At 33.6% G+C, this 13,800-nt stretch overlaps 1 protein-coding gene across 9 annotated transcripts in view; it reads left to right on the top strand.

Moving 5' to 3' along the window:
* The window catches only part of CDC42BPA (CDC42 binding protein kinase alpha), a 172,044-nt gene that overhangs the window by 106,130 nt on the left and 52,114 nt on the right, over positions 1–13,800 (top strand). For all 9 annotated transcript variants that reach the window (XM_087717867.1, XM_087717866.1, XM_087717865.1 and 6 more), the window contains exons 16-21: positions 2,658–2,763; positions 3,483–3,607; positions 5,854–5,959; positions 7,240–7,388; positions 8,986–9,077; positions 11,860–11,936. In XM_087717867.1, coding sequence (XP_087573993.1) covers positions 2,658–2,763; positions 3,483–3,607; positions 5,854–5,959; positions 7,240–7,388; positions 8,986–9,077; positions 11,860–11,936 — 655 coding nt within the window. The remainder of the gene's footprint in view (positions 1–2,657; positions 2,764–3,482; positions 3,608–5,853; positions 5,960–7,239; positions 7,389–8,985; positions 9,078–11,859; positions 11,937–13,800) is intronic.

The following is a 13,800-nucleotide window of genomic DNA, read 5'->3' as shown; positions in this document are numbered from 1 at the left end:
TCCAAGTATTCAGCACTGATATTTCAATGCAGTTTGGCATGGAAAAATGTGCCACTGTATCCATAAAAAGGGGCAAAATCACTGCATGTGAGGGAATTGAAATGCCCAATGGCCAACTAATTAAATGCAACGAAAATGAAGCCTACAAATACTTAGGCATTCTGCAGTTGGATAATATCAAGCATGGAGAAGTAAAAACCATTGTCAGGCGAGAGAAAACCAACAGAGTTAGGAAAATTTTGAAATCTAAATTGAATGGTGGAAATACAATCAATACATAAATACCTGGGCAATACCAGTTATAAGATACACAGCTGGTATAGTTAACTGGACACAAACTGATTTGGACCTTTTGGACCGAAAAACCAGGAAACTAATGATAATGCACTACAGTGGTGATAGACTCTACCTGCCCCGAAAATCAGGTGGCAGAGGATTATTACAAGTGAAGCAAACAGTTGAAGAAGAAAAACATGCACTGGCTGATTATTTAAAAGAAAGTCAAGAACATCTATTAATTGAAGTAAAGAACAAAAAACTACTGAAGGCCCAACAGACGAAACAAGAATACAGAAAAGATGTGATAAAATCAAGAATGGAGAGTTGGCAGAACAAAGCACTGCATGGCCAATTTCTGGAAAAAATAAAAGATAAAGTGGACAGTGAACAAACTTGGTTATGGTTAACAACAGGTACATTAAAGAAAGAAACAGAGTCACTAATCCTGGCTGCGCAAGAACAAGCTATCTGCACATATGCCATTAAGGCCAAAATCGAAAAATCCTCTGATGACGCCAAATGCAGACTTTGCAAAGAAGCTGATGAAACTGTTGATCACATACTCAGCTGCTGTAAAAAAATCACGCAGACTGATTATAAATTGCGGCACAATTCAGTAGCACAAATGATCCATTGGAATTTGTGCAAAAATTATAGTATTAAAACAACAACAAACTGGTGGGAACATCAGCCTGAAAAAGTCACCGAAAATCAGATAGTCAAGATCTTGTGGGATTTACATATACAAACGGACAAAATACTGGCGCATAATACACCAGACATCACACTGATTGAGAAAAATAAGGTCACAATCATAGACATCGCAATACCAGGTGATAGCAGGGTCGCTGAGAAGGAACATGAAAAAATCGCAAAATGCCAGGACTTAAAAATTGAAATTCAACGACTATGGCACAAACCAGCAGTGGTAATTCCAGCAGTAATTGGCACACTGGGTGCTATTCCAAAAGCACTGGAATTACATTTGAAACAGTTAAAAATTGACAAAATCACCATCAGTCAAATGCAAAAAGCCGCACTGCTTGGATCTGCACGCATATTACGAAAATACGTTACAACGTCCTAGGCCCCTGGGTGGGGCCCGACTAGTAATCAATGCCAAATCCGGCAAAACAACTGGCCGCTGTGATACAATTGTATAATAATAATAATATAAAATGTGATTCATTTTTCCACAATAAAACAAAGCAAATTCTGTCAGGTAAAGGTTGAAAACAAGTAGTGATCTGAAGATGTTTTTGTGATAAGGAAATGCAATCTACAGTATAGGTAACTTTTTCAAGTATCACATTATGATGTGACAAATGCAAAAAGGACAGTTTTCCCCTAAGTGAAATAGTTTCCGTAATTTTTCATTTTTGTATATTGCCAACAATATAGTTGAAGTGCATTAAAAAGGAAAGTGAGTTGGATCCCACTGTCCTCCCCCTGTATTCTGCCTCACTGATTTCTCTCTTTTCTAAAGGATCTTCCAATCATTCAGTAAAAAAAATTAGAAGCAGGGGAAAGACAATCCTCATTTTATTTTATAAATCTCAAAATTAACATTATTTATGCAGGTTGTTTAATATGAAACAGTTTGGAGACTGTTTTACAAGATGTTATGAGATAAATTGTTTCTCTCGACATAGTTATTGTTCATCTGAAACAGGAATGTAAGGAGATATGTTCACATTTCTTAGAAAAGTTATCTGCCCCTCTCACTTTTAAGTTTTTCATGGCCTATAAAATGTTACTTTTGCTGAAAATTAGAAATGCTCATATTAAAGAAGATTTCCTAATGATAACCGAGCATTTGGATGTTTCAGGAATTTTGTTATAATTAGACCAACTTTATTAACATAATGGGAATCTCATCAAGCTTTTCAGATTTTGAAACCATATATGGCAATTGTTTCTTTTGTACTGACTGGGATTTTGAAAATGTAGTGTTATAAAAATGAGTAATCATATTGAATCAGAACACTTACTCTGAACTGTGACTGTTTGAATTCATAGACTATATATTATAATAATGAAGCTGAAGGAATGTCATCCAGAACATCCATGCAATATAATTCTCTCTGAAATTAAAGGGCTTTATTCAGTTAAACCTAGATATACTTTGGTTATAATGATGCACACTTCAAACAATCCATATGTTTAAGGCATTTATAAATTGGAACCGCAAACATCTGCTAACTTAAATTCTAATATTATATGGTGTTATTATAGAGCATATTGTATGGATTACTATATTCTTTTTGGTCTTGGTTACTGTGGAATCTTAATATTTTTATGTTTATTTTAAGTTGTAACAAAACAAACATGAGGAACTTATATTTTATATATGGTAACTGTTGCACATTTTACTATAGCCAAAATGAAAGGGAGGAGTTTGAAACAGAATTCAAACATAAATATGAACGGGAGAAGATTCTGCTGACTGAAGAGAACAAGAAGCTTTCCAATGAGCTTGACAAGGTGACTGATCTCTTGTTTAAATATGCATTAATGTATTGAACAGAATTAGATAAAGTTGATAATAGAACATATTTATTTGTTGAGATTAATGTATATTGACATCAGTCTTGCTAAGAATAAATCTGGGTAGCTAACAAAATTTTTAAAAAATACTACAAATAAGTAAAAAAAATATTAAATAGTTGCCAAAGAAATAATGCCACCAAGAAATATAGGTTCAACTACTCTCCAGATACATATGCCCACAAAAACAAACAGCTCTTAAGCGTTTACCAAAAGACCAGTGTAATCAGACAGCAGGTTTGGGTTGATCTAATCTTGGACAGTATGGTGTTCCAAAGTACAGGTGCTGTGACAAAAAAAGTTTAAAAAGTACATTTTTTGGGGTCCCACTGGATGCTGAAGTAAATAAAAAGATATTCAGCATTTGTCTAAATGTTTTTAATGTTACGGTGTTACTTTTACAGACAATATATCAGTAATGACACTTTGGAAAATTTCAGAGGTTACAACTGTTTTTGCAGAAAGACAGCTGGAAAAAAGAGTACATCATAAACATATGTAATGTAAGAAACCTCATGGGGCAATACATATGTGAATGTAATTAGTGCCTCATTTAGAGTTTTTAAATGCATGATAAGCTCAGAAGAAAGCACTTTCAGATCACTATTGCAGAATCATAATTGTGATTATAATATTTTTTAAATATATATATTTAGCTTACAGCAATGTATGAAAGACTAAGTATAAGTAACCGACAACTTGAAGAAGAGATGAGAGATCTTGCTGACAAAAAAGAATCTGTAGCACACTGGGAAGCCCAAATTACTGAGATCATTCAGTGGTAAGGACATTTTTCTGTTTGTGACTCATGCAGTAAGGTACATTATTTTTGCATAACAAAAAATATTTTGCAGTTTTGTCATCTATTTTGAGCCTTCTGATAATCCCGACTCTACTTAAAAGAGCAAATCATGTCTGACAAAGTTTTTCTCCTTTCAATAAGTCATAAGGCATACCTAACAGAATTAATCTCACTTGCTTATATTTCATTATCTGTATTAGTTTCATGAATAAATATATATAATAGAACAAAAGAGTAGATAAAAACCTTGACCTGTTATTGCCCCTAATATTAAAATATTTTAAGTGGATGGTAGAGACACTTAGTACTTTCCTTAAACAGAAACTAATACCATTGAATGCAAACTGATTTTCCACTAGAAATGCTTATATCAAATAGATATCTTTCTAAGTGACAAAGCTAAGAGTGAAAAACAGGGATAAATTCAAAATTGTTCATGGAAAAATACCTTTGCTGTAATCTGTTGTCCCATTGTTTTATATTTAGGTCTAATTTTAACTATCTTTTCCACAAGTCTTTTAACATTGATTAATGTTAAAGATTAATGTTAACATGTTTTATCAGCCTAACATATTTTCAACTTGCTTGCTTTCACAACAGCTGTGTAGCTTATTTTTTATTAAAAAATAAACTGAGGTCTTTTAGAGAAGCATTTAGCTATCTGCATTTTTATTTGTAATGTAACTTTGCTATCCTTATATAGAAATAGTTCTGTCTCCCTTTTTTTTAAATGGCAGGACAATTTGTATCATTCTGAAAAACTTGGATTGGTCCAAGTAGGTTACTTACATTCTGAACTGACATAATTTAAACCTTGGACCATGATCCATTTTTATTTTTACAGCCTGATTTATAAGCAAAACATAAATAAATCAAAGCTACATAATTTGGGGGGGGAGAGGAATTGTCCTTTGCTATAAATTAAGTTTTGTTTACAAGAAAAGAAATATAATATTGATATATTACATTTACTGAAAACTAGTAGAAGCAATCCAATGGTTATATTGAGCCAAGATTCCTGAATCAAAGGGGTTTTACATAAAATAATCATGTTGTTTCATAATTTAATCACAATTTAAAAAGTTGTGATTCCTTACCAGCAGTTACTAAATATGTGCATATCTTGCTTAAGGATGAGTGTTAATTGGTTGTCATACAATAATTCTGAACAATTGATTTAGTTGTAATATGGAATAAAGTTACAATTATGCATCTGACAAGACTGTTTCAGAATTGAACTGAAAAATGAAGAATGCATTTATGCATAGAAAAATGTGTCCTTGATTAAGGATAAAGATGCACATATGTAAGATGGTGCAGTTACATTTGTTCAAGGGAATTTTATTATCTTGGCTGTGATTCTAGACATCTGTTTGCAGAACTCCATATGGAATTTTATTGATGATCAGATTCTATATAAAATTGCCATATTGCAAATGGATAATTCCATTTCTAATTCACATTATATTCATTTGCTGGTTGCAAGTCAACCTGGTATCAACCTACATTGAGGGTCACACAATGTTGGTGTAATTGATTTATAATTTGAGGATGTAAGACATTAACATCAATCCCTTATCATGGTGAGATCTCTATATGATTATTCTGAATCTTGCAGACACTCCTTAGCTCCATAATAATGGGCACATCCACCATAGTGGTCTGCCCTAGCTGCTTTGTGGATTTCATTGGTTTCCAACAGGTGGAACAATTTGGAGAGTTTCCCAGCAGGCTGCTTGGCAAGTCTGTGGAGAAAGTGGTTAGGATCTAGAATACCAAATTAGCTGCTTGATAGGATTGCTCCCAAATGACCTCTGCCAGAATGCCAAACCATTCTTGATTTACTAGGCCAGGTTCAAGTGTATATTGTGGCAGTAAGAACCATGTAGTAGCAATTGTTTTCTGCACTTACTGCACCTGCAGAATGCCTGCATCAGGATTATGTTGACCATTCCTTCTGTGATAAAATACCATTTCAAACCAGTTTCGTATTGCTGGTGGGTAGAAAACAGGCATTGATCTCAACCTGATGGAATTGTTACTTTGCTACTCCCAAAGTAATGTCATACCTTGAGATACAGCTAACAGGGAAAAATTTCCTAAACATGTTAATTGTGTTAAACTTTCACTGCTGTTTTTCTCAACTTTTTTATTTTACTTTCCAATGTAATTATGTTCAAATACAGCCCTTTCTAAAGTTCTTAATCTGTTCATTGTTTGCTCAGGGTGAGTGATGAAAAAGATGCTCGAGGTTATCTTCAAGCATTAGCTTCCAAAATGACCGAAGAACTAGAAGCATTGAAGAGCTCCAGCTTGGGTGCAAGGGCAACAGTAAGCTTTGGATTTTCTACATGATTCTGGTTCTAATAATTTGCTAAGCCATCAAATAAATGCTTACTATATGTTATACCAACTGTTATACCAGTTTAGAACCAGACACTCACACCCAGGCACTTAACTTCTTATTCACTATGTAGTTTTCTAATTCAGAAAAATCACTAAATGTCTCTATTATTGTAAATTATGGCATAGTATAGCATGCAAATATTTGTATACACATAATTTAGATTTTTCTTTAAATTCTATCAATTTTTTTAAACAACCGCACCTATAAGAGAACTCCATCTTGCTTGTGCCACTATTTGTGTTGTTGCTATTAAAATTGTATCCCTACCAAAAACTGTTATTTGTAAACTTCATAGGAACTATACATGGAAAGCAACATGGAGAAAGATATGTAAACTACCATTACAGTTCAGTTAGGTTTCCTCTTTGGTTAGAGTTAGGGTTCAGCTGCCTCTGTAGAACATAATTCATTAAATTAAATTAAATCTACTAGATCAAGGGTTCCCAATTCCCGCTCTGTGGACTGACACTGATCGGAAACCGGACTGCGCAAATAAGCAAAGACCCATTCAGAGGATGCAGGAAGCACACAAAACCACGCCCCACAGTTTTTCCACAAAAAGAGTTTTGTGGAAAAACTCTTTCCACAAAGCCCCAAAGATTGGAGGCTGCTGCACTAGAGAGTAATTATTAATAAATAATTATTAAATAAATTTGTGTGAGAGGATAAGAGTGACAGAATAATATTTTTTCTCAGAAAATGATTTTCTCTCTCTCTGTAAACAAGTCTTTTAATGCTTAATGTAGTCTTTCGCAAAAACATTTAATATTTACTCTTTATTTATTACATTTACATGCCACCCGTCTCCCCAATAGAGAGACTATAATAGCCTAAGTATCTGGCCAGTGAAACCATACTTTTATTACTTAGACTAAAAAAGACCATGTTTTCACTGATTAAAGTGAAGTAAAGATTGTTCGCTCCTTTCCCTTACACACCCTTCTTGGAAAGCTCCAAAAAGCTCAAAGATCCTCTAGAGGAAAGTGGCCAAATAGCAAAGCAAACAAACTTCCACCTTCCTCCTCCCTTTCCTTCCACTGGATTTTGGTCCATTACATAAACAATAAGTATCATATCAAAAAAGACAGCTCTGGATCCACCCCACTATCTAAAAGAGATGTTATATGTTTATTAGAGTTTTAAATATTAAGGTATTATTAGGAGACACATTAGCTAATAATATTTAAAAACATTTTCTTTAAAGGACATGCCTTGGAAGATGCGTCGCTTTGCGAAACTAGATATGTCTGCAAGGTTAGAGCTACAGTCAGCCCTTGATGCAGAAATACGAGCCAAGCAAGCCATTCAGGAAGAGTTAAATAAAGTTAAAGCTTGTAACATTGCAACAGAATGGTAAGATTTAATTATTCCTTTTAAGATTTTAAGGCAGCTTGTGATACTTTCTGTTGAGATTCATCCTGATAAATTCAACATTGTCTTTGGTTTCAGAAACTGAATATAATAGTTTGATGGCCTGCCATAAAAACCCCAATTTTCTGTGTATAATTTGAAGTTTATTTGAAAGTTGTTTCCTGAAAACAATTGAAAGACTTCAGCTGAAAATAAATGCCTGTCATCTTTTACAACCTTAATAAGATTAACATATAATATTCCTTTGACATCCTATTAGAATATCTGACAAATTCTAAGAATTGCTTTCCAACTGTGGTTTTTCCGTCTCTTGTACTGAATTAGGAAATTCTTTATTTAGGATTCTGTTTAGAAGTAGTTACTAGGAAACAATATAAAATCTTTCCCCTTCCTTCCTTCCTTCCTTCCTTCCTTCCTTCCTTCCTTCCTTCCTTCCTTCCTTCCTTCCTTCCTTCTATTCATCCATTTATTTATTTATTAAGAAAATTATATAGCCATCCAACACAGTGATATTTCTGGGACTTACAGAAGTAAAATACCACATGCAAAACCCAATGAACCCCTGCCATTAAAAACAAAATAAATATTAGCTGTATTAGAAAGCAGTTATAGTGATAAGTGTTCTACATAGGTTTTTCCACAATAAATCATGCTAAAATAAATATTCTTTTATGTTGTAATGCATATAATACTGTTTTATATGATGAAAAATTTCTGCATAGAGTAAATCATTATATAGAACATAGTTGAAAATCTCAATTCATTAGAATGATATCTATATATGTTAAAAATGTTAAAGTAATGTTCAAGAATAGGTATATAAGTATCCAGTACAATCCCATAATTAGAAAAAAAGACAAAACTTACTTTACAGTGTAATAATTCAAATCCCAGTCTTTTGTATATGTGTCCTGACAAAACAAAAACACATAAGTCACATTTTTGTCTTTTGATCTTGTGCCCCCCACTGGCAGGCATATAATGACTTTGATACCAGTGTACCACCTTGGCTTTTGCAAGGTTGCCAGCCATGTGCTTTTTTATTAATAAGATTAATAATTTACAAATATGGTTCTGGGGACCCAAAGATATCCTTAGAACATAAAAGTGTCAGTTTTTGCAACTTTGTATTTCATATAAAAGTGCAAAGGAAAAAAATTGCTAGGGTCAGTTGGTGGGTTAGAGCCTAGACATCTGGACAACTGGAGGTTTGCATTATGGCAATCATACTATAATCATTCACAGCGCATATGTCTTCCCTCTATTCTGCCTGTTTGTTAGGAATTATCTTGGAACTATCACAATCCAAATCAATAATGTTAAACTAAACATAAAATCATATTGTTCCATTGGGTGCTTATAAAACAAAATCATGAATCAAACAGAAGTCATTATTTTCCCTTTCAAGCTTACTTATTGAAATCAAAAGCTTTTGTCCATTTTTATGTTATCTTTTGTTTAATACTGAGATTTAAGTGGGCTTTTCCTAATTGAAGGACACTGCAATCAACTTTCAAATATAACCACATCATGATCCTTACTAACTGGGTGTCTCTCTTTGTGTTTTGTTCATGTAAAGCAAATTGCAGGAATCTGAAAAGAAGAACTCCGAGCTGTTATCAGAAATAGACAGATTGAAAAAAGAGGCAGAAGAACTTCAGTCAGAAAAGGGTATGGGAACTGACATCCAAATAAAGCTGACTGGTGGCGGGTACATCTTATCAAATCAGAATGTCCACTTACGGAGTGTTGACAGAATCTGTATTTTGAAGATTCTGACTCTTGAAGTGTCATCATAGCCCTGACATGATAAGATGTACCCACACAGCTGTTACAAAATTAAAATTATCTTATGTACTCTTGGCATACTTGAAATACATTTTTTTCAGATCGTGTTTTTGTTTGTGCATTTATAGTCATTGTATTAGGAACATGATAGTTTTATCTCCTTACGAGAAGGTGATTCTTAATTTATTCTTCAGTTGTCAAGTACTACTCAAACATCAGGTATATAGGATAGAAAAAACATATAAAATGCATAGTCTTTGATCATTATAAGCTAGAATCCATGTGTTCAATTAAGACTTATGAGTTTTCTAAAGTAAACCTTTTATAGGAAGTTTAATCTATTGATGATTTGCATTAATTTAATTGAAAATGTTGGTTGATTTTACTATTTATTCTAAGGAAGAGAACTTCACATGCACACACGCACACACACACCAGTATTTTCTTCATCCGATATCTCTTGGGAAGAAACAGCTAAGAAAGTAACTATAGAGCAGTATCGTAGAATATGAAAAGGCCTAGAAATGGACCTCTAACTGTGATAGAACCTATATCTGTTTATAAAAATCATACATTTCAGTTTGTGAATGGACACTTGAAGTGTACCTTATTCAAATGATTCTACTGTAAAACAAATTCATCCATAACAATTCAGGAGCAATATAGCATCAGGGATGAAGATTTAAAAGTAATATAGTGTTATATTAGCACCTTGCCTTACAAGGTGAAAGAGTAGATCTCAGGACCAAATGCAAAAGATAGGATGCCTACTGAGGATGGATTCAGTTGTTGTTGTTTTTTTTGTATTGTGTAATCATTGCTGAACAAAACAGATGCTACTGGTTTGTTTGCTTATTGCAAAACAATGTACATATCCCTGTTTATAGTAGTAGTTTTTTCAGAGATCTATATGCTTGCATTCAAAGAATCTTATATCAAAGAGTTTTAGTTCAGAGCCATATGCAGTTGAATTTTAATTTCTCTTTTGCATATACTATTCACTGCTTCATTTTAATCCATGCAGTGTTTCTCTCTATCTCCTGAACCTGGCCCTCCATTAGATGGGAGGCAGATAGAAACAGATTAGCATTTATTTCTGATTTCCAATAATTTAACAATTGTAAGTAAAATACATGTAAAAAAATCAGAATAATTTTCTGACATTCATTCAGATTCAGGATTCTTTTCTTATTAAGTAGGTATATTTAGCCAGCTCTACATACAATTTTAGAACAATCGTAGAATTCCACATTTGTAAGTCAGATGTGTAGGAAAGTCAATTCTTCAGCTCATGTATTTTAATAACACCTGTGTTTAACATCGCTAATTTAAACATGAAAAATATTCCTTTTGATGCCTAATTCCATCTTCTTATTATTTTATACTTGATTTGGTATAAGATTTATATGCCAAATCTTACTTCGTAATTAAAACCAGGAGACACCCCTCCCCCACCAAAACACATTAAACAATTGCCTTACGGCACAAACTTTTTTACATTAATATTTCAGCATTACTAAAAGCATGCTTGCTGTTCTTCTATACATCAGGGTGATTTTATTTGGTTAGAGTTAGGATGCTAGGATGCTATAGGATGCTTGTTCTACATGAAAGAGTCAAATGTCAAGTTTGCCTTGAACTTTCTATGTTGAATGCTGGGTGTAAAGTTGCCAAATGTGAGCCACCAAAATTGGAGTTGCTGCTATCAAGTAGTCTTCCAGATTTGTGAAGCCCAGAACTGGTAGCCACGAACTCAAGTTGGTGACACCAGATGGTTTATGAGGCTTACTAATCTTATACTAATGTGTATCTTGTTGGACACATTTATCATATGCAAATACTTGACTGTTTTAGTTGTATCAACCAGGGAAAAAAATCATGGAAGCTAATTTGCTTAAAAAAAATCTCATTGGGGCAGAATAAATGCTTTGGGGTTAAGTTCCTGTTGCTGCAAGAAGAATCAGATTAGTTTTAAACAGAAAATAATAATTCAACAGTCTCTCTCATTTCCTTCAATACAGTAGATAATTTTCTAACTCTCAATCTAATCTGTAATTTAGAGATTCCCTGATAGTGTGCTATTCAAATGCTAATCAGGCATGTCCTTATTTAGTTTCCAATCTCAAACAAGATCTGGGTTATATTGAATAATAGCAGGATTTTTGCTGAATTTTTTATAGAGACTCATTTTTTCATCAGCAAGTTTTTTAATCTCTTTCCTTTCTATTTTGAACACTGGGCATGAGGGAACACACTAATGGAACTTATAAAGACTGGGGAACAGGGAATTTCTCAGTAAAAACTGAAAGGAAAAATTGCCTTAAATCATGGCTTTGGGCTATTTATGTATTTATGCATTTATTTATTTGTTTGTTTGTTTATCACATTTCTGAACTGCCCATCTCCCTCAAAGAAGGACTCTGGATGACATACAGTAAAATCAATTATGACGTAAAATTATAAGTCCAGTTTCTCATGTTTTAATTGGGAAGATCTTATGTAACAATTGGTATCAAAATTCAGCAACTGGGAATAAGAATTTTTAAAAAATCTTTTGGGTACAATCTGATCTTAAGCAGAAAGCAACAACTTAAGAACAGCAATAGGTAGATCAATATCTGTATGATTGTTTTCTGTTAATTAAAATCATGCTGTTGTTTTCTAGGAGTGAAGCATCAAGACTCACAAAATTCTTTCTTGGCATTTTTGAATGCACCTACCTCTGCTCTGGATCAGTTTGAAGTAAGTAATTTGATTTATTTTTTAATATTTGATGTTACAAAAGAATGAAATTTATGGTCACTACTGTTCTGAAATCATAACTGCAGTTATTATGTTGCAAAATATATTTTGATTCATAAGGAATATTATTTACTTCTTTTGTCATTTTCTAGTTGTAAAAAGGAAAATGTTTAAAATATTTGTATGGTGCTTTTAATGCAGACTTCCTATGAGCCAACCTAAGCTGTATTTCAAATATTATGACAGAAGAACTTTCTTTTTTTACCATTTTTTAAAGTCTTGAAACTTAACCCTAAAATGAAGCATCTGTAATATTTTCAGAACTAAAATTAGTCCTCAGCTAACAACCACTCTTTCAGTGAGTGACGCTGAATGAGTAGTATGCAATGGACACTTGGCAAGTGACTTACACTCATGACAGTTACAACGTTCCATGGTCACCTGATCCTCATTTGTGACCTCCCCTGCAGTTTCCCACAAGCAAAGTCAATAGGGAAGCTGACATGGAAGGTCACAAGTTGTTTGGATAAGTCCCCACATCTGACAGTAGCCAACTGGAGCCTTGTGGTGCTTGAGCCACACCAGGCCATTGTGCACCCTGGGGTGCCCTTTCCCACCTAGCAGCAACCATCCTTATTTATCTCTGGATACAGTTTCATTCATGGACATAATATAACAAAGTTATTAAATATTTCTGAAGTAGAGAATAGAAAGAGTCGTATATTATAGAACTAGGACAGAGATGGATTGTAGCCTTCAAGGAGGAGGAAGATGATGATGGGTAAGAAGGTGAAGCCTAAGGAAACGATACTTAGAAGCAAGAATTCACTGATGATGCAAGTTGATACTCATGTATTTCCAATTAAATGTAGCCTATCTATCAATATATTTACTATTTGGCAGTCATTTGTTTCAATATTAAAACAAGCTATGACAAAATCATGACAATAACTTTTACATTCCAATTACAGGTAATCCTCAATTTACAACAGGTGATTTAAGGATTATTCAGAGTTATGATGGTCTTGGAACAGATGCTTTACAACCTGTAAAGCACTTCCAGCTGTCATAAAATATCATGGGCCTTCATAGTTATATGATTGTATTTGAGGCACTTGGCATCCACCTTGACTTTGTCAACTGCAAAAACTGCAGTTCACTTAACGACCACAGTAATTCACTTAATGACCATCACAAAAATGGCAAAACTATGGGTCCAGTCATCTGACTGCCATGACTTACAAGCAGATTTCCAGGCCCCCAGTTGTGATTGTAAGTTGAGGACTACCTATAATGATTATTTTGTTATCTGGTAAATATATGGTCCCTTGGTCTGTTTTTAGTGTGGGTGAAAGAATAATCATTATTTGTGGATTACAGTTAGTTAACAAAACTATGCAGAAGTTATGCTAAACAAAATAATCAATCATTTCCAGTTTTTCTTTATTTGATTTCTCAATAGTATGGTGATGTAGTTGTTTTCACAAAACAGACATTTTCATCTATCTATTTCTGTTTCTTTACTGCTGTATGCATTAAAATAGGATTCCTTTTCTTCTTCATCTTCTTCTTCATTGATTGATTTTATGGATGACGTAAGTCTTTCATCTCCAAATCCACAAATTATTCAGTAATAAAACAGATTTGATTTGGCAATTTCAGATGGTAATGCAGTCATCTTAAACCATCAAGAGCATGAAATTCAGCAGGTTCTGTGCTCCTGATGTGTCCGTGCTGTATAGTTTTCAGTATAAGTTTTCATGGCATGGGCTAAAGGTTTTTGCATATGTGTCTTTTCATTTGCTATTTGAAGGAACTGAGATACAAGACATGACTTGTTTCACACTCATTCTGGCCTGTTATT

The sequence above is a fragment of the Thamnophis sirtalis genome, unplaced genomic scaffold (assembly GCF_051295495.1).
Source record: "Thamnophis sirtalis isolate CommonGarterSnake01/CBP01778 unplaced genomic scaffold, rThaSir2_p1.2 scaffold_6, whole genome shotgun sequence".
Taxonomy (NCBI): Eukaryota; Metazoa; Chordata; class Lepidosauria; order Squamata; family Natricidae; genus Thamnophis; species Thamnophis sirtalis.
The sequence above is the reverse complement of the archived record's forward strand: the minus strand, read 5'-3'. Positions and strand labels throughout refer to the sequence as shown.